At 41.5% G+C, this 24,211-nt stretch overlaps 1 protein-coding gene across 1 annotated transcript in view; it reads left to right on the top strand.

Moving 5' to 3' along the window:
• LOC137432418 (bone morphogenetic protein 7) overlaps nt 1-24,211 on the top strand; it is a 65,293-nt gene that overhangs the window by 11,496 nt on the left and 29,586 nt on the right. Inside the window, exons 2-3 of the mRNA XM_068124331.2 lie at nt 16,482-16,674; nt 18,154-18,302. Of these exons, the coding sequence (XP_067980432.2) occupies nt 16,482-16,674; nt 18,154-18,302 (342 nt within the window). The remainder of the gene's footprint in view (nt 1-16,481; nt 16,675-18,153; nt 18,303-24,211) is intronic.

Raw genomic sequence — 24,211 nt, 5'->3', positions numbered from 1 at the left:
CTCATCGTGTGGGATGAGTGTCCTATGATCAGGAGAGAGAGTTTCGAGGCTGTGGATCGCACGTTGCGTGATGTATGTGACAAAGACGAGCCTTTTGGAGGGATCTTGACGATATGCTGTGGTGATTTCCGTCAACTTCTGCCCATGGTGAAAAGAGGGTGTGATGCTGACGTTGAGAATGCGTGCATAAAGAAGTCCTACTTATGGCAGAGCTTTGGAATGTTTCACTTGAGAACTAATATGCGACTGACCGATGGAAGTGGGCAGTTTTCAAGATTTTTGCTCGACATCGGCGAGGATAGAATCGAGAAAAATGTGGATGATGAGATAGATTTGCCAGAGGATATACTGCTGACAGCGAGTGGGCTCGATGAATGCATCGATACCATATATCCATCATTCGCCAATCCGATGGAGGTTTTTTCAGCAAGGTCTATATTAGTGCCCCTCAACGATATGATGCGAATCATCAATTCAAGATGCATCACAAGGTTCCCTGGTGCTAGCAAGGAGTATGCTGAGTTCAACAGTGTGACTGAGGGTACTGATGCGACGCACTTCCCAACGGAATTCCTAGATTCCGTTGAAGTGTCGGGATTGCCGCCGCACAACCTCGAGCTCAAAAAAGGATCCCCTATCATTTTGATGCAGAACTTGGACCCTCCGAAACTTTGCAACGGGACGCGCATGATTGTTGAGAACATGCTTCGAAATATTTATAGTTGCGAGGATCATAAGTTCAACGTTTGAAGGCGAAACTGTAATGCTCCCTCGGATCCGACTAAATCTGTCGGAAGCTGAGGATATCCCTTTGCAGCGCTGCCAGTTCCCCATACAATCCTGCTTCGCAATGACGATCCATAAGGCGCAAGGGCAAACTATGGAGAATGTGCTGGTCTACCTGGAGAAACCGGTCTTCCAGCATGGTCAGCTGTATGTGGCGCTCAGTCGAGGGAAGAGGAAAGAGAACGTGCGAGTTTATGTAAATGGAGGATCGTCGACAAAGAACATCGTCATCAGAAGTGTCCTCTGACAACAAAATCGTAGTAGTCCACGGGTCGTGTGTTTTTTCTTAAAAAAAAAAAAAAAAAAAAAAAAAAAACGTGATCGGAGATAAGGGCCGAAATCACGTGTCACAGATAAGTGATTTAGAACGCTGGAGAGGTGAGCCTTATGGCTTGCTGGCCCAAATAATCTCCATGATGATGTCCAGCTTTCGCTTTAGTTCTTTCTCATATCTATTCAAACTGACTGACCCAACGGGTCATGGGTCATCTAGTTGCATATAAATATTTATTTTCAGAAAAAGCCAATCATACGACTACATCGCAGGACTGTGTAGTCTAAAATGTTTTCCATTACTGCACCTACATGCATGCACTAGTGACGCAAAGCTTTTATGTTATTACTAGTGGGCACACCTGCCCTCCGGGAAAGAGTACCCTTTTCCGTTTATTGGAGCTCGGGTCGGAGTACGTGCGCCGACCGGAGTAAGGCTGAAGTGCAGCTCGTCTGCTGGTCTTGGGTCGCCACTTAAGGCCAGTATTGTGGTTGGAACCAGAAGTGGACACAGGGTTTCGAACCTCAACGTAGGCCCAAGAACTGTTAAATGTCAATTTTGGAGTTTCGGTGACATTCACGTTTGCTCCATTATAGTAAGAAGTACGATGACAGCCATGAATGTTCATGTAACTTTGTTCCTTTCTTTGTTGTATCAAGTGTCTTATAAACATAGGTGCCATTTGAGATAGGAATGTATGCTATATTTGTACAACTTCATTACTATTCACTGCTAAAAAAAATAATTTTCTAAAGATAAGAAAAGTTTTCTTGAAAGAGGAAAATCATGAGAAAATTCTTCTCGCAGCAAGAAAAATTATCTCATGGTTTTCTTGTTTCAAGAAAACCTTTATTATCCTGAGAAAATATTTACTACGAAAAAAGTAATTTTTGGCAGTTTTGTCAAATCATTTTTGCATGTAATAATATATACAGGTGTTTATAACTTAAATGAGGCAATGGGCTGCTTGTTGAATCATGGGAGAAGGTTTTTTTTGTTTGTATACAGAGTCAAGACTAACCCTAACAGCAGTAGGAGAAGGTGGAAGCACCAACATCAGGGCCGAGGTATAAAATAACTGGAGACGGAGAACAAGGGATGCATGGATAACGATGAGGGGTAGGGGTGGACAAAATGGATACAGTAGCAAGACTTGTGAGGAGGGTCGTGTTAATAAGGGTAGAAAAGATAATGGTTTTGGACAGAGGATTATTTGAGATGGTGGTGATAAGATGTCTTGAAGACCTGGAGGGAAGAATGAGATTCAAGAGAATGTGGAAGTTGGTTCCACTGGCGGGAACAATTATGACCGAATGAATGGAGGTGAGCAGTGGTTCTGGATTTTAAGAGTTTCATCAGAAGGAGATTGATGGTGCACTGTGTGCACTGCAGACGACCGGGGGCAGGAAGCGACAGAGCATGGAGCGGAAGAGGAGGCAAAAAAAAGAGGAGGCAGAAGAAGACATGGAGACCACTAACCTCTTGGCGATGGCAAAGTTATAGGTCCATAGACTCGGCTTCACCGTGGGAGAGTCCAATGATCTTAATGGCCTTGGTTTCCAGGAATCCAGGGTGTCAAGCTGAGCATGGTATGAGGCAGGAGTGCCAGCCCAGAAGGGAGAGCATTACTCTATCAAGCTGTGGCTAAAAGTCTTGTGTATGGATATGAGCTCGGGTGCGCCAAGGAAGGGTTTTCCATGATGGAGGATGCCCAGTCGGCAGCTGGCTTTGGAGAAAAACTTTGAAATGTGGCTTGCCCAAGAAAGATCATGGCTGAGTGTGAACCAAGAGTTTGAGTGACTGAACTTCTTCGAGGGTTGTTGAAAAAGTAGATGGGAAGGTTTGCTGTGTGGTCCTTTCAGAGAGAGAGGGGAGATAGATAGAGATAGAGAGAGAGAGAGAAAGAGAAAGAGAGAGAGAAAGAGAAAGAGAGAGAGAAAGAGAAAGAGAGAGAGAAAGAGAAAGAGAGAGAGAAAGAGAAAGAGAAAGAGAGAAAAAAAAGAGAATGAGAGTGTGAGTGTGAGATTTTTCAGGATTGCAAGACATATTTCAAGTGTTAGACTAGATTGCGATTTTGTCAAGATCTGACGAGAGGGAAGAGGCTGCTGCATGTCTGTCAAAGGATGAGGGATATCACGGCAGAAGGTGGAATCATAAACAAAGGAATGAAGAGGATTTTCCAGAGAGTCAGTGAGATCATTCATGAGGCTTAGAAATAGGACTGGGCCCAGAACACTGCTTTGGGGGCATTCCAGCCTTGATAGGGAGAGGAGATGAAAGGAGTCTGTTGAGAGCCACACGTTGTCTATGAGAATAGATGAAGTCAGTAGGCAATATGTGGAGTTGACCTTGAATGCCATAGGAGATTTTGGACAGCATGGCAGGATGCCAGACTGTAATATCGGAACCTCAAGATATGTCCAGAGAGACATCCCTGATCTCAAGTCTGAGATTGAGACTCCCCAACTCCATCCATTTTTGGGTGAAGAGGAGCAGCATGTCCAAGGTGGAAGTGACTGGGTCTGAATCTGAATTGATGATCTGATATTAGGTCGTCGGAGAAAAGGAACGATTTTGTGTCAATGGCTATGATGGAACACCATGACAACACCAGGCAAAAATAAAAATTTGGCCGATAGAAGATCATCCTCCATTAGCCTTTTATCATTGTAAGAAAAAACATCTTGCTATAATTCACCAAATGTCTGTCTGTCTGTCTGTTCGAAGGTACCGTGAAAACTGCTGAACCGATCGCAAAGATATTTTGGGTGGATAATCTTGGGATCTCCAGGAGTAAAACAGGCGATTTAGTTTTCCCAATTTCAGCTTTAGTCTCCAGCATTCTCAGGTTTGGACTCCCGCATAACATTCGCGTTCGCATAACGTTCATTGTTCTCATTGTGATGACGCACAAACGGCTGCACCCGGGAAAGCAACATGTCTCCATCGATCGCTAACAGATCGCTGTCTCCATCGATCTTGCCAAGGCCGTAACAGCTATCGGCTCAAAATCCTTTTAACTGTTGATTTGGTACAGTTACACGTATCGGGAATTTGGTACACGTATCGGGAGTACATACGACATAGCGATTGTGAACACGATTATCGATCACGATTCACGATCACGATCATAGTGTATCGATCACGATTTGAAACACGATGGAATAATATTTACCGATATGAACAGTGATGTGGATTTTATTGAAATTCTAAAGATACTGTTTAGATTTTGATGATTTGCGTGTGATATGATTCAACGGATGTTTATATGAATCGTTTAAAATAAAAAACCTTCAATTTCTGATATTTTGCCTTTTCATTTGGGCCTCCCAATTGAAGCCCCGCCCACAGGGCCGGTACCGTTGCTAGTAATGACAATCCATCCTTGTGCATAGAACTCGAAATAAATAACAACAACACAACAGCCAGCATGTGACCCATTCCAACCCTAAAATTCTCTCATTTTTAGCCTCACTCCTTCTCAAAGGGATTGGGAAGGCTATTCAAATCGGTCTGTGCATTTCTAAGTCTGTGTTCACACAGATCTACATTAATATAGACGTTAATTTACAGATCTACTGTAATCTAAATACGCCACGAGCCTCTGCATTCTTAAATGCTCAGCTCTGTTACCCGGCGTGCATAGCGCAAGGCGGGTAAAGCAATTGGTTCACTCTGTCTGTCGTCCAGTCCATTTCTATGTTCGAGGAACTACTTAACCCAAGTTGAACTTTATATCTTCAACACGGTATAACATGAATCGGAACACAAACTTGCCATTCAGGCTTATTTCTGTACTTTGGGTCAGTATTTGGCAAATTGTATGGAATCTCATCCCGAGCACGCATGCGCACAGTAAGGTAAAGCAGTTGCTTCAGTCTGTTTGGCATTTAAACAGAATTGTAAATCATTCAAAAAGGGAAGCTTGCTGTTTTTAGGGACGTCATAAAGGACACAAACAATAAATAAAAAAAATTAATGTAACGTGTTAATTAGGATGGTGTAAAAGACGCTGCATCAACGGTGTTAAACTTTTGATTCAATTGTTTGTCAATGTTTTTTCCTCCAGCCTTTAAAAAATGTATTTTATTTCAATTGAATTGCATATTTGAACAGCGTAGAACACAAATCGCCTTGTTTACACTTCAGAAATCTACAATTTTGCAATACTGTAATTGGTGTTCACCAAGTACAGTTTAGTATGACGTAACACAGCAGTACAAAATGTTCTGACAGCTCGACCAATCAAATTTGCCGTGCGCTCTGAGGGTGGAGTAATAGCGAGATTCAGACAAAATGGCGGCACCTAACTGTGCAACCACAGAGGTAACTTCGTCCAAATTATGTTTGTTTCGTGCATCTTTTTCTCAAAGATCGTTCCAAAATGATCAGTTTCTCTGAGAATAGTTTGCAGAAGATTCAGCTCTGCACGCATGGTCTGTTTGACCTATCAGCTTCGTAAGGTTGCCATCGCTCCCTGATATTCATAGCTCATGGACAAAGCTAATATAGATCATGCTCGGAAATGCAAGGCAGTAGTTGAAAAGACCCTTCCCATGTCCTTTTTTTCTCAAGACTGCATGGGTTAAGGTGTTCTATGAACTCTATGGCTTGTTTCACGTGATCCTCAGGTATTTTGTCCCATGATGCTTTGCTCCTATCATAACACCATGTGCTTTTTCTGTTATTTGTTTTTCTTCTTTAATTGTGATGGAGTGTGATGAAGAGATGTATTGATATTTTCTGATGTTCCAGAATCTACTGTATCTATTTTGCTTGTGGAAACATATGGAATATTTTTTCTTTTTCATTCATATATTTTTCATTCAGTCATATTCCCTTGTTGAACTGTAACATGCTTTATAATTATTTGTTCACTCTGATTGTCACTTTCCCTCACACCGATTGTCACACTCTTTTCAAACACACACACACACACACACACACACACACACACACACACACACACACACACACACACACACACACACACACACACACACACATTTCTTACACTGATTTTGTCACACTGATTTGGTCACACTGATTTGGTCACACTGATATTGTCACACTGATTTTGTCACACTGATTTTGTCACACTGATTTTGTCACACTGATATTGTCACACTGATATTGTCACACTGATATTGTCACACATATTGTCACACTGTTTGTCACACTGATTTTGTCACACATATTGTCACACTGTTTGTCACACTGATTGTCACACTGATTGTCACAGTGACTCGATGTGGATTTATTTTTCATCGTGTGATGTACAGCACATAATGTATAACTGTCACACAGAATGCATTGCATCTTTTACGTTACTTGACCAGCTTACTTAAGGACTACAGGAAGAAGGCGACCCTCAACACGGTCAATTTTGTTCTTTTGAATACAATTGGGGAACATTGTACTCCATGAAAATTTTCGATTTAATCTCTTCATCTGATCTTTGGTCTACCTCCGCTTCATGCAGGGCCTTCTCTCGGTTGCCTGTTTGTAATTCTTGTTGTCCACAGGTTTGTCTGTTCTTCTTGCTAAATGTGCAACCCACTTTCATTTCAGTTTTTTTGCTTATGACCAGAATGTCAGGGAATTTTGTTTTCTGTCTCATCCTTCCGTTTCGCTTCTTGACGAGTTTTTTTATTATTATTATTTTATTTATTTCTATACAAGATCGAGGCTCGTGTAAGAGCTAACATTAATCACACAAAAAAAACGAACACACAAAACACAATTTTTTTTTTTTTTTTTTTTTTTTTGTATACAAGATCGAGGCTCGTGTAAGAGCTAACATTAATCACAAAAACAACAACAAACGGACACAAAAAACGTACAATAAAGGGAGCACGAGACAAGATGGAGGGAGAGAGGGAAGCACACAAGTACAACAGCAGAGAACAGGGACATCGGAAGATCTGTGGGAGGGAGAGGGCTTGGGGGGAGGGGGCATGGGGAAGGCGGGGGGGGGGGTGGAGGGTGGGGGAACTTATCTCCTTATCTCCAAACCTAAGGTTAAATAGTCTTACTTAAACTTTGTATTTGAATTTCCAGCAGGAGTAAAAACATTGTGACTGAGATCTATCAAAGTTAGTTATAACGAGCCATAAAGTGGGCAACCTTCACTGCACAGTGCACATAGCAGCAAAACATTCTTTGATTTGGTGGGCACTAACAGCTTTTATTGTCTGATCCTCTAATTGTTTCAGAATTATAGTTTACTGGACTTGGAACAGATAAAGGGAGAGGGAGACGAGATGGGGAGAGAGAGGGACGCACAAGTACAACAGTAGAGATCATGGACATTGGGAGATCTGTGGGAGGGAGAGGGCTTGGGGGGGGGGGGCGGTAGGAGAGGTATAAAACACATGGACACTGCAAGGAATGGCATCCTTCCACATATCTCTTCCTGGTGATACATTTTTGCACCATCCTTTTTGTTATAGACCATGTTTCGCTGTCATACGTCATTGCTGGGGGAACACACGGTTTGTAAACTTTCATTTTAAGTTACAAGGGTGGTTTGCTTTTCATGGCATTTTTATTCATCTTCCAAATGCTGCCTAGCCTGCTTGGTGTTCTCTACCCCCTGTCTCTACTACCTCAGACTGTGGCGAAGATTTACGTTCCAACAGCACAATGTGCGGATCCCATAGGAAGCGTAAGGATCTCCACTTATTCAAAGTGTCCATTTCTATCACTTGTCCTAAGTAAATATTCTCGATGGTTTCCTCAATTTTTATTTTTTATTTTTTTTGTATACAAGATCGAGGCTCGTGTAAGAACTAACATCAATCACAAAAAAAAAACCGGACACATAAAACACATAATAAAGGGAGCAGGAGTCAAGATGGGGAGAAAGGGAAGCACACAGGTACACACAGAAGCACACAAGAAGTACACAATGGTCAATTTGAATATTTTCCTGCAACCATTTTTATCATTCCTAAAATTGTAGCTTGTGCATTTTGAATATGAAAATTTGAATGTGAGTATACTCCAGGAAGATTGTCACATTTGTTGAGAGTTGTTATCCCCACGCTAAAAAAAACGAGAAAAAAAAACGAGAACGGCACTCAGTAGAGAGCATACATACCTCCGCCTGGTTGGCCATATCACTCAATGGTGAAGAATCACTTTAAAAATTCTAGTAGCCGGATCCGGATCTTCACCAAAATCTAATAATTTTGTCCTTCTCACATAAACTACATCTTTGCCAAATTTCGTCCAAATCCGTCCACAACTTTTTGAAATATTTTGTTCACAAACGGACAGACAAACAGACAGACAAACGGACAGATAGACAGGGGTGAAAACATAACCTCCATCTACCTTTGGTGGCGGAGGTAAAAAAAACAGGGGGATAATGTATACAATTACGGGCACATTTAAAAACATTTTTTAATGGAACTTGTGTTTGCCATTGGGGGACGCATGAAATATGTAACAATTTTTTGGATTTGATCCCTGGTCTGTGGCCCAGTTAGGTGGTATGTACTTGGTCAAAATCAAGTTACAGGGGTCGACAATCATGTTTTGTTCCAAAGGATTTTTTTCCCATCTTTCAACTTTGCTTTAGGTAGGAAGCGTAAGGATTTGCGATGGCGCACCATCGACTTCACTCTAGTTTTACTTGTCAAAAGCTCATGGAGGGCTTATGCATGCAGTGTTCACAGAATGAACACAATAGTCCATGAAATGCCAAAGTTTAAAAAACTAGGGCATTGCCCGTACTATATCTATATCTAAAATTATATCCCCCCCCTCTATTTACATGAAATGGTTTGGTCCAAAGCGAACGGCTTGCGAGTACGGTGACAATCCCCCCCCCTCTATTTACATGCAATGGTTTGGTCCAAAGCGAACGGCTTCCGGAGTTTGGTAAAGAAATCGCCATCGCGTGCACAAACGCGCAGGAAAGCGAATGAATCGCAAATTCGGTTTTATTAGTTTTAAAACATAGTTTAACGCCAACATAGTTTGCAAACGTGAAATAAATGAATACGCTCTCAAATGTGCCATCCGAGGCAGAGTGTGTCCTCCACGTTCGGCACACGCGATCGTTCGCTGCTCTCTGATTGGTTGAATCGTTTTTTGGACATAGCTCGGTAAGTAATTGTCCGATTAATATGAAACCTTGAAAAGGCACATCCTCGGGTCCCCAGCAATATACCTGGCAAGTTAAAAGTATATCGGACCCGTGGTTGTCGAGAAACAGCGGTCACAGACAAACAAACGTACAGACGTACAAACGTACAGACGTACAGAGATTACTGGAATTATAGATAGATACTTTTCAAAATATGCGATTAGTAAGAAAGTGTTTTTTTTCTTATTCATCACATACACTTGCATATTGAACAATATAAACAAAACTTGGCCTGTCTTCGTGTCTTGTATTTCCTTGTGATAACCTTTTGAATGCCCTCCATAATTGCATGAAAAAAACCAAGACATTAGGACATTAGGAGACGCAATGTACTTTATTAAATCGAATTTCAACGACATTGGGGGGGGGGGGGGGGGGAGAGGAAGATCAACGCAGGAGCAGTAAAAGAGATTTGAATTTGGTGTCACAATGTATCATGAAGCAGGTAATTTACAGGTACACATGACTGAACCACTTTTAGAGGCCATTTTTATCTGCAGAGCAGGGGTTGGCATTTTTTATGGGCACCGTGGGTCCCCTTTTTGAAGCAATGTTTTACAGCCAGATGCCCTTCCTGCTGCCAACCCTGTTAGTCACCTCTTGCGACACACAGGGAATTACCAGTGAACTGGTACTCAATTTGCCGACCTCGGAAGGATAACAGGCTGAGTCAACCCGCCTGGCATTAATTCAGCGATCGACCGGGATTCAAACCCAGGATCCCAAGCCAGCACCCTAACCGCTAAGCCAACACCAGGCTCAGGTACACATGACTCATGTGTGTGTATATATATATATATATATATATATATATATATATATATATATATATGTTGGAACCCATCTGTGGATCGATCCCATCGGCCGATGGGTCTGACCCATCTGTGGATGCACGAGAAATGACAATGCAGACCCATCGGCCGATGGGTCTGCGCCATCTGCGGATGTGTTGTTCACCTTGAAGGAATGTGTATGCATGTTGCGCCAACCCTGTTGGAAGGTCAGGATCCTTGCCACCAAAACTACATTTACCCTCGCCATCACCTTCATCAGCACCTGCCACTTTCTACCCTGCCACCATTCCCCTCCGCCATTATCAGAAGAACACCTAATGTTTTGTATGAATGTTGAGTATGTTATGTAAAGCTTTACTAAAACTGCCATGTATCTGTTAATTACAAAATGTATTGACAAAATGTATAAATAGATGGGTAGAAATAGATAATAAAACATTTAAAAATCATCTCTGTTAAATTCCTACCACATGTAATTCCAATGACTGTGTACCTGATTGAAGAGCACCATTCTGTCAACACATTCCTTCAAGGTGAACAACACATCCGCAGATCGCGCAGACCCATCGGCCGATGGGTCTGCATTGTCATTTCTCGTGCATCCACAGATGGGGCAGACCCATCGGCCGATGGGACCGATCCACAGATGGGTTCCTATATATATATATATCTCAGTGGGCTGTCACCGCGTAAGTGATGAGGTTCCTAGGTTCGAGTTCCGGGTTGAGTCAGAATTTTTTTTCACACTAGCCACACGCAGGAATTTACTTCCTGTTTCTTAAAATATTTACATATGTACATATTATGGAAGTTAATTAAATTACTGCAGATGATTGGTGTTCTGGTATATTGGTGGTTGGAAGGTCGGTGGATACAATCATCCTTATTAAGGGCACGTAGAGTTGTGTTTGAGTTTATAATTCGCATATTGTGTAATACTCTGTAATCTTTATTCGCTCAACCTCATCTCCCCTTCCCCCTCTGTTACGCACACTAATATAGTGGAGGTTTTAAATTTGACACATTTTATGGAAACCGAGATGCTGACAAATTATTGTTGATCCATGTTCGCAGCACAGTACTAATGGATAGTTCAGCAAAATCTCACTTATGCTTAACTAATCCACATCACACTGTAGTTCACTCCATCTATTTTTGCTTGTGTGACCTTCGAATGACCCTGGTTCAGAATGTTATTGTCCAGACTTTCTTGACCCAAATTATACCTCAACCCTGTTGTTTGTGGTTGTCTGTGATATGGCATCGTCATCAAATGGTGCCGCAAGTCGCCGATGATTTTTAGTAAATGTAACTTCCTGTTAGTGAAAAACAGCAATTTCTTACTATCTCTCTGGGGCACCATTGCTCGCAGTCATGGTTCCAGTACACGTTGAGACAACCTGCGGCATTTCTGCATGACAGGACTCCAGTGGATAAGGAGTGGGTTTTTTTGCCAAGTTGGGAGACAATTTGTTCAAACCATCCTGATTCTTAAAAATAAATTTTCATAAGACCTCATAGGTATGCATAGGACTCTCGTACATATGCATAAGACCCTCATAGGTATGCATTAGACCCTCATGGGTATGCATTAGACCCTCATGGGTATGCATAAGACCCTCGTGGGTATGCATAAGATCCTCGTAGGTATGCATAAGACCCTCATAGGTATGCATAAGACCCTCATAGGTATGCATAATACCCTCATAGGTATGCATAAGACCTTCGTAGGTATGCATAAGACCCTCGTAGGTATGCATAAGACCCTCGTAGGTTTGCATAAGGCCCTCGTAGGTATGCATAAGGCCCTCGTAGGTATGCATTGCTTTTAATTAATGCCAGGTTTTTATAATAAGTGTATTCCTACTATGGTCTCAAAAAAGTGTTTGGCAGAAAAATAAATGGAGATGACTTTTAAGATCGACATGGCTACACATGAATACCTGTTTTCCACTTCCTCACCCTGATTATTTTCAATTAATAAGGTGAAGGTTGTCTTTTTTCCGATGCATAACTCCAGTTCTTGTAGACAGAATCCATTTGTCAGTAAGATGAGAGATCCATTCATAAAGCAACATTTGTTCAAACGTTACTAATAGATTTTGTTCAAAGCATTTGCTGAACTGCAACAGGACTATATAATTAAATTGGCATTACCATGACTCAAGATTATAACAAGGTAGATGCGCAACCACTCATTGTAGGTCTTGCCTCCAAAAACGTTCACTCCCCATTCATGTTGAAGATGTGGTGGCTCCATGCATTCCCCTTCACATGTGTGGAGTGCCTTTGTGGACCGACAGGCGTGTATGGGCAGGGATCATGGCTCACCGTGTTGTATCGCCGGTATCGGTGTCACTGGCATTCCGTGGGTCCGGACGCTGCCAAAATGGCCACGTCAACACGAAAAGCCGTGGAGTCTCCAAAGGGAGTGTTTATATTGCCTGCACACAGGGTTCTTTTTGACTTGGGATTTCTGGCCAGCTAATGATGGCAATCGGTCTCTCATGGCCACGTTTGAAGTGCACCAAACGAGGCGGTGTACACTCCCCCTATCTGGTACTTGAAGAGCCATGTGGGAGATAAGAGGTATGCAAGCCTTTTCCCACATTTCCCACTATTGATTCCTTGACAATTCACGATTGTTGGAGCATAATGGACAAAAAAAAACGGTATCCATAATCGACGCTTCTTTCCATCCGGCAATTACTTGAAGACGGTTGGGAAGATTCTCAACTGGCATTGTAGCTCAGTTTTTCCGTCCTTGCATCTGGGTATATCTAGTCTGGGTTTTGCCCCCCAGGCCATAATGTGCAACTATCATGGAGTATGCCATCCTTCCGATATGCTCATCTGCCTGCGCTTGTTAGGAGACATGAAAGATGCTCCAATATCTTGGAAGTTGTTAGACCTTTGGTCTGGTAGCATCAGTCAACTCGTGGCCTCACACTTTGCAACGTTTGTCATCCCACGTTCCCTTCTCTGAGTCACATGTCAAGTGATGCTGAGGGCAGTTCAGTAGCTGCAACATCAGTCACAAAAATGTCTGTAATGTCAAGTTGACTGATCTTTATGCCGATAGTGACCAGTATGACATTTTGGGGGGCTCCATCTCAATCATGGCCATTCAGTGGATTGCCATCCCTTGTGTTCATACTCAGGTATGACATTTTGGGGGGCTCCATCTCAATCATGGCCATTCAGTGGATTGCCATCCCTTGTGTTCATACTCAGGTATGACATTTTGGGGGGCTCCATCTCAATCATGGCCATTCAGTGGATTGCCATCCCTTGTGTTCATACTCAGGTATGACATTTTGGGGGGCTCTATCTCAATCATGGCCATTCAGTGGATTTCCATCCCTTGTGTCCATACTCAGGTATAACATTTTGGGGGGCTCTATCCCAATCATGGCCATTCAGTGGATTGCCATCCCTTGTGTTCATACTCAGGTATGACATTTTGGGGGGCTCTATCTCAATCATGGCCATTCAGTGGATTGCCATCCCTTGTGTTCATACTCAGGTATAACATTTTGGGGGGCTCTATCCCAATCATGGCCATTCAGTGGATTGCCATCCCTTGTGTCCATACTCAGGTATAACATTTGGGGGGGCTCTATCTCAATCATGGCCATTCAGTGGATTGCCATCCCTTGTGTCCATACTCAGGTATAACATTTTGGGGGGCTCTATCCCAATCATGGCCATTCAGTGGATTGCCATCCCTTGTGTCCATACTCAGGTATAAGCTTCATTCTTGTCTGCCAGTGATGTCCACAATACAACAAGTTAGCCGAACAGGTGATCTGTTTTTGGATTCCTTTACCCACGGATTGATAAATCCACAGTTGGCTGAGCAGATGGGGATCGTCTTCTCCTGAGATCGACTGTCAGCATTGAAAACGTCAAAACGTTTATTTGAAAGCATGATCGTGCCATGTGCATTTGAAAATAACCAATTCCTTTTGCTTTGAGGTTAAATCCAATGTCAAAGTTTGTTCATCCGTATGCAGTAGGCCCGGGCCTACAGGGATTTGATTGATAAGAGCATCCCATGTGAATTTTATACAAATAGTACACGCAATGAAACATATTTGCCACACTAAGATAAACCACGATATCCTAGAATACCTCCTTTTAAAAATCCCATGATTTCTCATGCGAAACGATAGAAATCTTATGTACACTGCATCAGATTTCATGGTAAACATTTCTGTGGTTTATTAAACTTTTCCTTCAAAATTATTCGGCATCTTTGTCAATATAAGGTACAATGACAATACAAAGTACTTTTTGTTGTACATAGTAATACAAAGATCTGCCTGCACTTATATTTGGGGGTTAATGGTTATATTTGGGGCCTTTTGGGTCTTTTTGGTCTTTTGGGTCTTTAACAGTCTTCAGGGTCTTTTGGGTCTTCGGGGTATTTTGGGTGTTTGGGGTCCATTGGGTCTTCAGAGTCTTTTCGGAATTTTGGGTATTTTGGGTTTTTGGGGTCTTTTTGGTCTTCGGGGTATTTTTGGGTGTTTGGGGTCCATTGGGTCTTCAGAGTCTTTTCGGAATTTTGTGTATTTTGGGTTTTTGGGTTCTTTTGGGTCTTCGGGGTATTTTGGGTGTTTGGGGTCCATTGGGTCTTCAGAGTCTTTTTGGAATTTGGGGTATTTTGGTTTTTTGGGGTCTTTTGGGTCTTCGGGGTATTTTGGGTGTTTGGGGTCCATTGGGTCTTCAGAGTCTTTTCGGAATTTGGGGTATTTTGGGTTTTTGGGGTCTTTTGGGTATTCGGGGTATTTTTGGGTGTTTGGGGTCCATTGGGTCTTCAGAGTCTTTTCGGAATTTTGGGTATTTTGGGGTCTTTGTACAATGACAATACAAAGTAATAGTTACTCCTTGCTATTTTGTTGGTGAGCGGCAGTGATTTATTTATTTATTTTACACATCCTTAGCCAAATTGAAAAAATGTGGAATTTTTTTTAACACAGAAGTGCAGACCCCCTTTTTATTGCTATGGTCAGCAAGTGCACAAAGTCTCACTATCGGAAATGCAGAGGCACTTTTATTTCATCTTACTTCCTAGGAGAGTGAAACTTTTCCTGAGTTTTCTGTATAGCCAAAAAACCTCGTCGTTAAGTGTAAGCCGCCATGCTCCGGTTTCCCCTTCCTTTCCAGCCCACCATGCTTAGCAAGCCGCCCGCTTCCAGATCAAAGGTGACCAGGGCACTTAACCAGCGACAGACCCCAACCTTACTCTCGGACATTTCCCAAATCGCTTTTCATCTGTGCGGGGGGCCAGGAGCCGGCTGTGGCTGAGGTGGTTTCTAATCAGCTTCAAACGCGAAAAATGCTGCCCATTATGTGGCTGCAGAGGGCTTGTGGTGTTGGCGGTAACGGGGGTAGGGAGAGAGGGTGCGGTCGGGAGGGAGGTGGATGGAGGTTTAATGGTCGGTGAGTAGGAAGGGCAGGAACAGAGAGTGGGTTCATAACCTGCCTTGCGTGAAAAGTATACCACGTGATGGTTCCAGTCGTGGGCGGACTGCGGTCGTTGCCTGGAAAGAATTTTATAAAAACTTTGGGATAACTTTGGGTGCGTGCTGCGCTTGAAATCAACTCGTTCATTCACATAGCTCGCTCTGATTGTGTCGAAGGGTAACAGTAAGAAGGCAGCAGGAACCCTGGTCGTTGAGGTTATGGGGAGAGAGAAAGGGGGGGGAAATGAGACCGAGTCGTGGTTTATCCCGCGGCTGTCCAGCCGAGATTTTCGCCACGTGCTTGGAAGCTGATTTCCACGGTCCCACTGGGAGCGCAAGCACGTTACCCTTGCCTACCACTTGGATCTTAACTCCAAACCTTCCTCCCATATTTCCTGCATCAATACTGTTACCCCTCCTGCAATCTTAACTCCTAGAATTTGGTAACTTTTTGTTTGGTTTATGACGATTTTTTGACTTCCCCACCTTCTGGTGTCTCTTCAAAGCTTCGCTCCGTTCAACATCCATGTCCCATTTTCATTCCATCCCCTCTTCATCTTCCCACAGCAGCAGACCATCACTCACTGTTCTCATTGATTCAACTATGCAGCTCATGTCCTGAAACTTCCGAACCAGAAATACAGTCGCCAGACTCTCCTCTTACAAGAATCTTGACCTTTCTACTCACCCCTGCTTTCTTTTCTTGTCACCATAACCCATTCCTTACATTCTCTGAACTTTGCTGTCTTGTCGTGACCTGAAATTACCCAGTTCAAATTCTCACACAGCAATACCCCCACCACAGCAGTACAATGCTGTCCGAGTGGACTTAGAGAGATGATGATTAGTCACAGGTTTGCGTTTCCATCAAAGACATTCTAGATTTCCATGATAACTCTGTCTTGTCTATATAATGTGCTTATTTATGTTCATGTCATCATAATATCGTGAGAAGTAGGTTATTGGTGTAAAATTGATGTGTTTTTACCTGTTTATGCCACCAGTGGAGAGAGATGGGGATCCGACACCGGGGCACAAGCACAACAGGTTTCTGCGTTTTGACCTGTCCCGTGTTCCGGGTGGAGAGGCGGTCACAGCCGCAGAGCTGCGTATCTTTAAGGAACACACGGCAAGGAGCTACCACAATGAGACATTCCGCGTGTCCGTGGCGCAAGTCCTACGAGATAAGCCTTCACGGTGAGTCTTTGTCTTGTGCCCCATGATAAAACCATCATATTTTGTTTTACTTCCTGTGATCATAACCTCTTGTTCCAACCTTAAACACTACTTATCCAAGCTTATAAATCTGTGGGTATTCCATTTTTTGTTTTGTTATAGTTCTTACATTCCTGTTTGGAATATGATTTGCCACTTTGGATTACTTTCATTCCATCATATGCAATATATACAAACACACACACACACACACACACACACACACACAATATATACAAACACATGTTTGTGTATTTATATATATATATATTAATTTTTATATATATTTATATATATATATATATATATATATATATATATATATATATATATATATATATATACTGTATATATATATATATATATATATATATATATATATTTATATATATATATTTATTTATTTATATTTATTTGTATATATATATTATACATATTAGTATTTGTATATATTTATGGATATATATGTATTTGTATATATATGTATATATGTATTTGTATATATATATATATGTATATATATATATATGTATTTGTATATATATATGTATTATGTATATATATATATATGTATTTGTATATATGTATTATGTATATATGTATTTGTATATATGTATTATGTATATATATATATATATATGTATTATGTATATATGTATTTGTATATATATATATATATATGTATTATGTATATATATATATATATATATATGTATTTGTATATATGTATTATGTATATATATATATATATATGTATTATGTATATATGTATTTGTATATATATATATATATGTATTTGTATATATGTATTATGTATATATGTATTATGTATATATGTATTATGTATATATATATATATATATGTATTATGTATATATGTATTTGTATATATATATATATATGTATTATGTATATATATATATATATATATATGTATTTGTATATATGTATTATGTATATATGTATTTGTATATATGTATATATATGTATTTGTATATATGTATTATGTATATATGTATTATGTATATATGTATTTGTATATATATATATATATGTATTATGTATATATATATATATATATATATGTATTTGTATATATGTATTATGTATATATGTATTTGTATATATATATATATTATATATATATATACATGTGATTAACCAATAAGAAATTTTATTATGAATATAGTTTGCAATTATCTTATAAAAAGTCATCGCAAAAACTATATTCTTTTTAGAAAGAGTCAACATTAGTATGTTTGGTCCCTTCTAATCATTTTGTCCCTCATAATATTACATAATGTTCAGGCATTGTCACCTCTATTTGTAAAATAAACCAAAATCCTAAAAGTAGTCTCAACTATTACGTATGCCCTAAATGATCAGCTACTTTAGCCCCTACATGTTGAATGAGTCAGTATTTCTCTCCCGTCCCTTCCGTGTAACCTCTGACCATTACAGAGATTTGGATGTCTTCCCGTTGGACCAGCGTGTGGTATGGGCCTCCGAAGAGGGCTGGCTTGTCTTCGATATCACAGCCACGGCAAACCTCTGGTTGCTGAGTCCCAAGCAGAACCTCGGCCTTCAGCTGTTTGTCGAAACAGACTCTGGTAAAAGAAGACATTCTTTGTACCAATTATCGATGCAGCAAGCCTAATGTGCTGTTAGATCATTATTGTCTATAAGGTTGCATACTTTTTAAAGGGATAGAAAAAGGGACATAATGTTGTCCTTGTGTATAATTGTTTAAATATTGGCTTCATTGCATTCACTAAACGTCATCTTCATGTTTATACATTTTGCTGTATCAGTTATTGGTTCTTATAGTGTTGGTTCGGCAGTGAGCCTGGTGTGGGCTTAGCGGTTAGGGTGCCGGCTTGGGATCCTAGGATCCTGAGGTCAAATCCCGGTCGATCGCTGAATTATCTCCAGGGGGGTTGACTCAGTCTGTCATCCTTCCGAGGTCGGCAAATTGAGCACCAGCTTGATGTGATTAATGATCTTGCTGCTGGGCTTGCTGGGTGTGTACCCCAATTTAGAATGGGTACACCGTATCCCTGGGCATTGTAAGAGGCGACTAAGGGTTGGCGTCAGGAAGGCCTCAAAAACATTGCCTCAAACAGGGAACCATGATTGTCATGGGGTCCGCAAGGCTAACCCCCGCTCTAGCGGGGAAAAATGGCCTTAAAACGATCATTCATTTATTCATTCATTCATTCATTCATTCAGTTATTGGTTCTTACTCACCGTATGTTTAAATTTGATAGCGTGTGTTCATTACATTATCGAACATGTGAGCAATCAAAGTAGATGTTCCAGTCCTTCTCTATGCATCCTTAGGTAAGACGATTTCACGATCCGCTACGCTCCAAAATTACCAACGAAGGATGTGCACAAAGTCACATTCCTGCTCAGAATGAAACAGACTTATTGAAAAGTATCCTGAGAATATCAGCAGCACCTTACTTCCGTCCCTATGGCTAGAAATGGGATTTTGAACTGTTTCCTTTGAAGTCAATGAGGTGGGATGTAAGGGCTGATTAATTTAATTATTTTTTTGTTCCTACCTGTCCTTCTGCACCCAGCGCCATCGGTTGTTAATCTCTGGTAAGAGATTTCGGAATTCCTTCGATAATTTGGACGAGTTATTTGTCTTCAAACCCTTCGCAGCCACTTCTGTTGTCGGCTGTAAATAGTGAATTGGTTTCCTTGTTCACCTTTCGTGTGTATTACAATTCTTTGTCCCGAGGTGGTGAGTGAGAGGTTAGGCCTAGGTTTAGGTTTGTTGGTGGTGAGAGCAACAGGAGTATTTTTTTTCCAGTAAAACCGGAAGCAGTATCTTTCTTCTTTTAGAGAATTTAGGACAATAGTGTAGGACAAATAGGACGAATTTAGCGTCATTTAGGTTCTAGAACGGGTTTAGCGGCATATCCTTATGGAATATTTTCAGAAGAAGACTAGACCCTTGGATGTCAGAACTGGGTATAACTTGTAAGTTCTAATTTGCTTACATATGAGACTTGTTAAGCATCCGTAATCTAAAACAAGCTTCGACCGCACGAGCTGAACAGGGTCTGTAAGGGTATGACGGAAATGATTGCTTATGTATGAATTGGTATAGAATTATCATTTTATTTCCTTCTTTCTCTTGTATTATGTGTGGTGTTGGAGAATACACGGAAGGGCCAGGCAGAACCCTGGTGTTGGGCTAGCGGCTAGGGTGCCGGCTTAGGATCCTAGGATCCTGGGATCCTGGGTTCGAATCCCGGTCGATCGCTGAATTAACGCCAGGGGGGTTGACTCAGCCTGTCATCCTTCCGAGGTCGGCTAATTGAGTACCAGTTCACTGGTAATTCCCTGTTTGTCGTTAAAGGCGGCAAAAAGGGTTGGCGTCAGGAAGGGCATCCGGCCGTAAAACATTGCTTCAAAAAGGGGACCGAAAAACAACAACCACGGTGCCCGAAAAAGGCCAACCCCTGCTTGCGGGGAAAAATGGCCTCTAAAGGTGGTTATTTTTTCTCAGCTGGTTCATCTCTACCTATTCCCTTAGTATCATACCTCTTGTTGAGGCCTTCCTTCTGGTGACCAGAAGAATTCTCGCCATCCACAAGAGAAAATAACTATTCATGGGCATCTTAAGATCGATGCTTCATATTGGTGCACATAGGCCCTTGTTTCCTTTAAAAACATTTAACCCAATATTGCATTTCCAATTTTCCTTTATTTGTGCATTAGAAGCGAGGCCTTGTGAAAATGGTTTTCCTTGAACGCGTTTTTCTACGTTTGATTTGCTTTCATTTGTTTACACGTGCCGTGTGTGTATTACACTTGGTTTACATCCACTCTGTGCCGCTTGCGCCCCAAGAGGCTCCCAGGCAGGCCCGGTGCCAGTTATTTTTGCCCCGCAGAGGCCTGGCCTGCCAAAGAAAACACCAGGTTGGGCAGGAAAGAGAGTTGCCATCTGTGGAAGGACCTTGCGGGTTTGATAAGCATGGCGTAGCCAAGAACCCTAGAGCAGCGCAAGTTTTCTTCCTCGGAGGGCACTTCTATTGTCCACGCATAGCGGTCAACATGATGCCGGAGGCCCCCAGAATGATCAATTCTGCTTCATGTATGTTTTCGGCAATGGAATTACTTCTGCTTTTTGCACCTAATTTTTTTCTTCCGCAATTAACTTCCTTTGTTTTTATTAATGGAAGTCATAAACTAAGAGGAGAATAAGTAAGATTAATGGAAAGATTTGAAGAAAACACGACTTGCTCATTATATCTTTGGGGAAATTGAAGTCTGCATCATCGTTGCATCTGATGGTGAAAGCAACCTGGCAAATGAAATCATGCGTGTGCAATGTCGATCTGATCCCAAACCTGATTTGTATGAAAATTTTTCAAACAGGACACAATTTTCCATCTCACAAGGAACAGAGATGAACCAAGGGAAAAGGTAGTTTAAAGTATAAATGCATTTGGCCCAATTAGAATAGAGACGGAACGCAACGCATAAGACACACCACAGATGGCCATACATGGTTAAAAAGCAGATTACGCACTGCTTTTGGACTCGGCCACAGACAAATCACGCCACTGGAGACACGGCTATGTTGAACGATGTTTAAGACTTGACCGAAGACAAAGCAGTAGCATGCTTCAGACCAGGCCACATGTTTTCTGGAAGCTTCTGTACGATTAGCCTGAAGAAAGGTGAACGAGGCTGCTTCTTGCAAGAAACGCACTCACTGATGCATGACAGGGTTAGCGATGGTTTGGAAAGGTTGACTATTTGCGTTTGGTGGGGAATTAAATTGTATCCTTTTAAAGGCTTTCCAAAAATCCCAAATAAGACGGATTGGGTTGGTTTCCTCACATATATTAACTGTCTTCTGATGTGTAATGCAAAAATTCACCTTTTAATTTGTTTGCATTGCGCCAAAATCCTCCATTTAAGGGACTGTACTTGCGAATGAGGTGCGTAGCTTTCGAACAAGTGACATCAGCACGACATTTTTTTTTTTTTTTTTTGTATACAAGATCGAGGCTCATGTAAGAGCTAGCACATTAATCACAAAAAAAAAAACGGACACATAAAATATGATAAAGGGAGTGGGAGACAAGATGGGGAGAGAGAGGGAAGCACACAAGTACAACAGTAGAGAACGGGGACATCGGGAGATCTGTGGGAGGGAGAGGGTTTGGGGGAGGTGGCATGGGAAGGGGGGTGAGGGGTGGGAGAAGTATGAAACACATGGACACTGCTAGGACTTCCAGGAAAGAAGTTGGAATTTCAAAAAGTGGATCTGGGGTGAATTAACGGGGATAGAAAAGGTCAAGGTTTTGGATGGGGGAAGATAAGAGATGGTGGTGAACAGATGTTTTAAAGACCTGGAGGGAGGAGTGGGATTGAAGGGAGTGGGGGAGTTTGTTCCAGAGACGGGAGAAAAGAGGAATGAAAGAGTGAAGGTGAGCAGAGAGTCTTGATTTTGGCAGTTTCACCAGAGGAGAGTTATCGGCAGATCTTGTGCATCCTGAAGGAATATTTGGGGGACACAGCACAGACAGAGCAGGGGGAGCAAGGCCAGAGAGGAGTCGGTAAAAGACAGAAAGACCACCAACCTGCCTGCGGTGAGTGAGTGAAAGACCCTCGGAGGTAACTTCATCACGGTAGAGTTTGTGATATTATAGAGAGTTATGTCACCTTTAAGTTGGTGTAAAATCTACAGCTCATTGAAATCTTTGCCAAGGTGTGAATTATTGAAAAAATAATTAAAATGGACGCTTTAAAGTGCAAAAAGTACAATTTTTAAATGATTTTCTAGTGTTTGTGTGTCTGTGCATTTGTACGTTACTCTTTCACGGCTGAGCCGTAGCACCAAGAGGCCCCACATTTTGGGTGTAGGCACTTCAGATTTTGGCCAAGGTTTTAAGCTACCACACGATGGCCTTGCCATCCATTATGAGGCCACCAAAGGCCACTATAAAGTGTATTTTGGAATTTGGGGTCAGTCGGTGCTGCTGCCAGGCCGCAGGCAAAAGGTATAACCACCGCAAGGCCAATAACTCCGTATCTTTTCAATGTCCAACATGTCCCGAAACCCCCGCTGGGAAAATCTCACCACCATGAAAGCAATAACTCCATACATTTTCAATACACAAAATGTGTCGGAACCCTTACGTAGTGTTTGCCCTGTGTAGCACCAGATACCCCGAGTTATTTAATATAACCAAGTATCTTACACTCGTGTATTCTCCTTTTAAAAATCAAAATGGTTAGGGTTAGGATTCCCATTTTATACATTTTGTAACATACAGTGTTTTTATTATATCAAAATTAGAATGGTAAGTGTGAAAGGGCCTTTTTTCACACAGGAAGAGGACATTTGGCACTTCATTAACATCTACACCCCATTAACTTGGTCTAAAAAAAAAAAAAAACCACCTTTAGAGGTCATTTTTCCCCGCAAGCGGGGGTTGGCCTTTTTCGGGAACCGTGGTTGTTGTTGTTTTTTTGGTCCCCTTTTTGAAGCAATGTTTTACGGCCGGATGCCCTTCCTGACGCCAACCCTTTTTGCCGTCTATTGACTTATTTTCAATGCACTAACCCCACTCATACCAAAAGCTTAATGCAACTGAACATTCACTTAACACTTTATCATTACTTTACTTATCTGATTTCATCTTTATCCGGCATCAGCACACACCGGTACTACAACTGGAGGTAGCGTACCTGCCTTCGAGCTATTTAGCCTGGAATTCCTTGTTGGGAGCATTGGGGTGAGGAGAGGATAGAATTTAACTCCAAACAGCTACTCTGGTGTTGATAGGCTGGGAATTGTATCATAGACTAAGCAATACTTCTGGTGTGGATATAAAGCCCCCACCAAGCCTCTCCTATTACTCGCAGGTCACTATATGCTTCCTTCCTTCTCTCTCTCCTTTTCCTAATCGGCCATTTCCTTCAGCTTGTTGTGTTCTCCTGTTGTCCCACTACCGCTCTATTGGAGCACGGCCTTTGTAGTCTCCATCACCAATCCTTGACCTCTTCCTTTTGGATGTTAAAGACCCCACGGTTACTTTCAAAATAACGTCGGCCATTGTGTGTCAGTGCCTTGGCCAAATTCAAAATTCCTGCTCTGGACGTTAGTTCTCAGATATGAATCACTCGCACCTTGATGCCGCACATGAGGTAGAATATATGTGTAAATATATCATTATTTTTGAGTCGTCAAAGGATATTTAATTTCCAAGAGCTAAGTCAATGGCTATGCCAGTCAGCCTGCTTTGTTTCCTGACCAAATAGGACATTGCATTTCGAGAGCACCACCTCATTGCACCAGAATAACAGTTGTATTCAAATTTGACTCCACATGGGACAAGGTGTGCTTGTCAAGCAGGTGCCAGAGCAGCAATGAAGGTCTAGATGAAACACTGAGCATTCTTTTCTCTTTTTTTCCTCTTTCAAGAACATCTTTTGGTGAAAATGAGAGTCTGAACCTTTCCCCAAATGAGCTAAACGGTTGTTGTTC

This window comes from Myxine glutinosa, chromosome 8, assembly GCF_964187855.1.
Source record: "Myxine glutinosa chromosome 8, kmMyxGlut1.1, whole genome shotgun sequence".
Classification (NCBI taxonomy): Eukaryota; Metazoa; Chordata; class Myxini; order Myxiniformes; family Myxinidae; genus Myxine; species Myxine glutinosa.
Note: the sequence above shows the minus strand (reverse complement) of the source record. Positions and strands in the feature narration are given on the sequence as shown.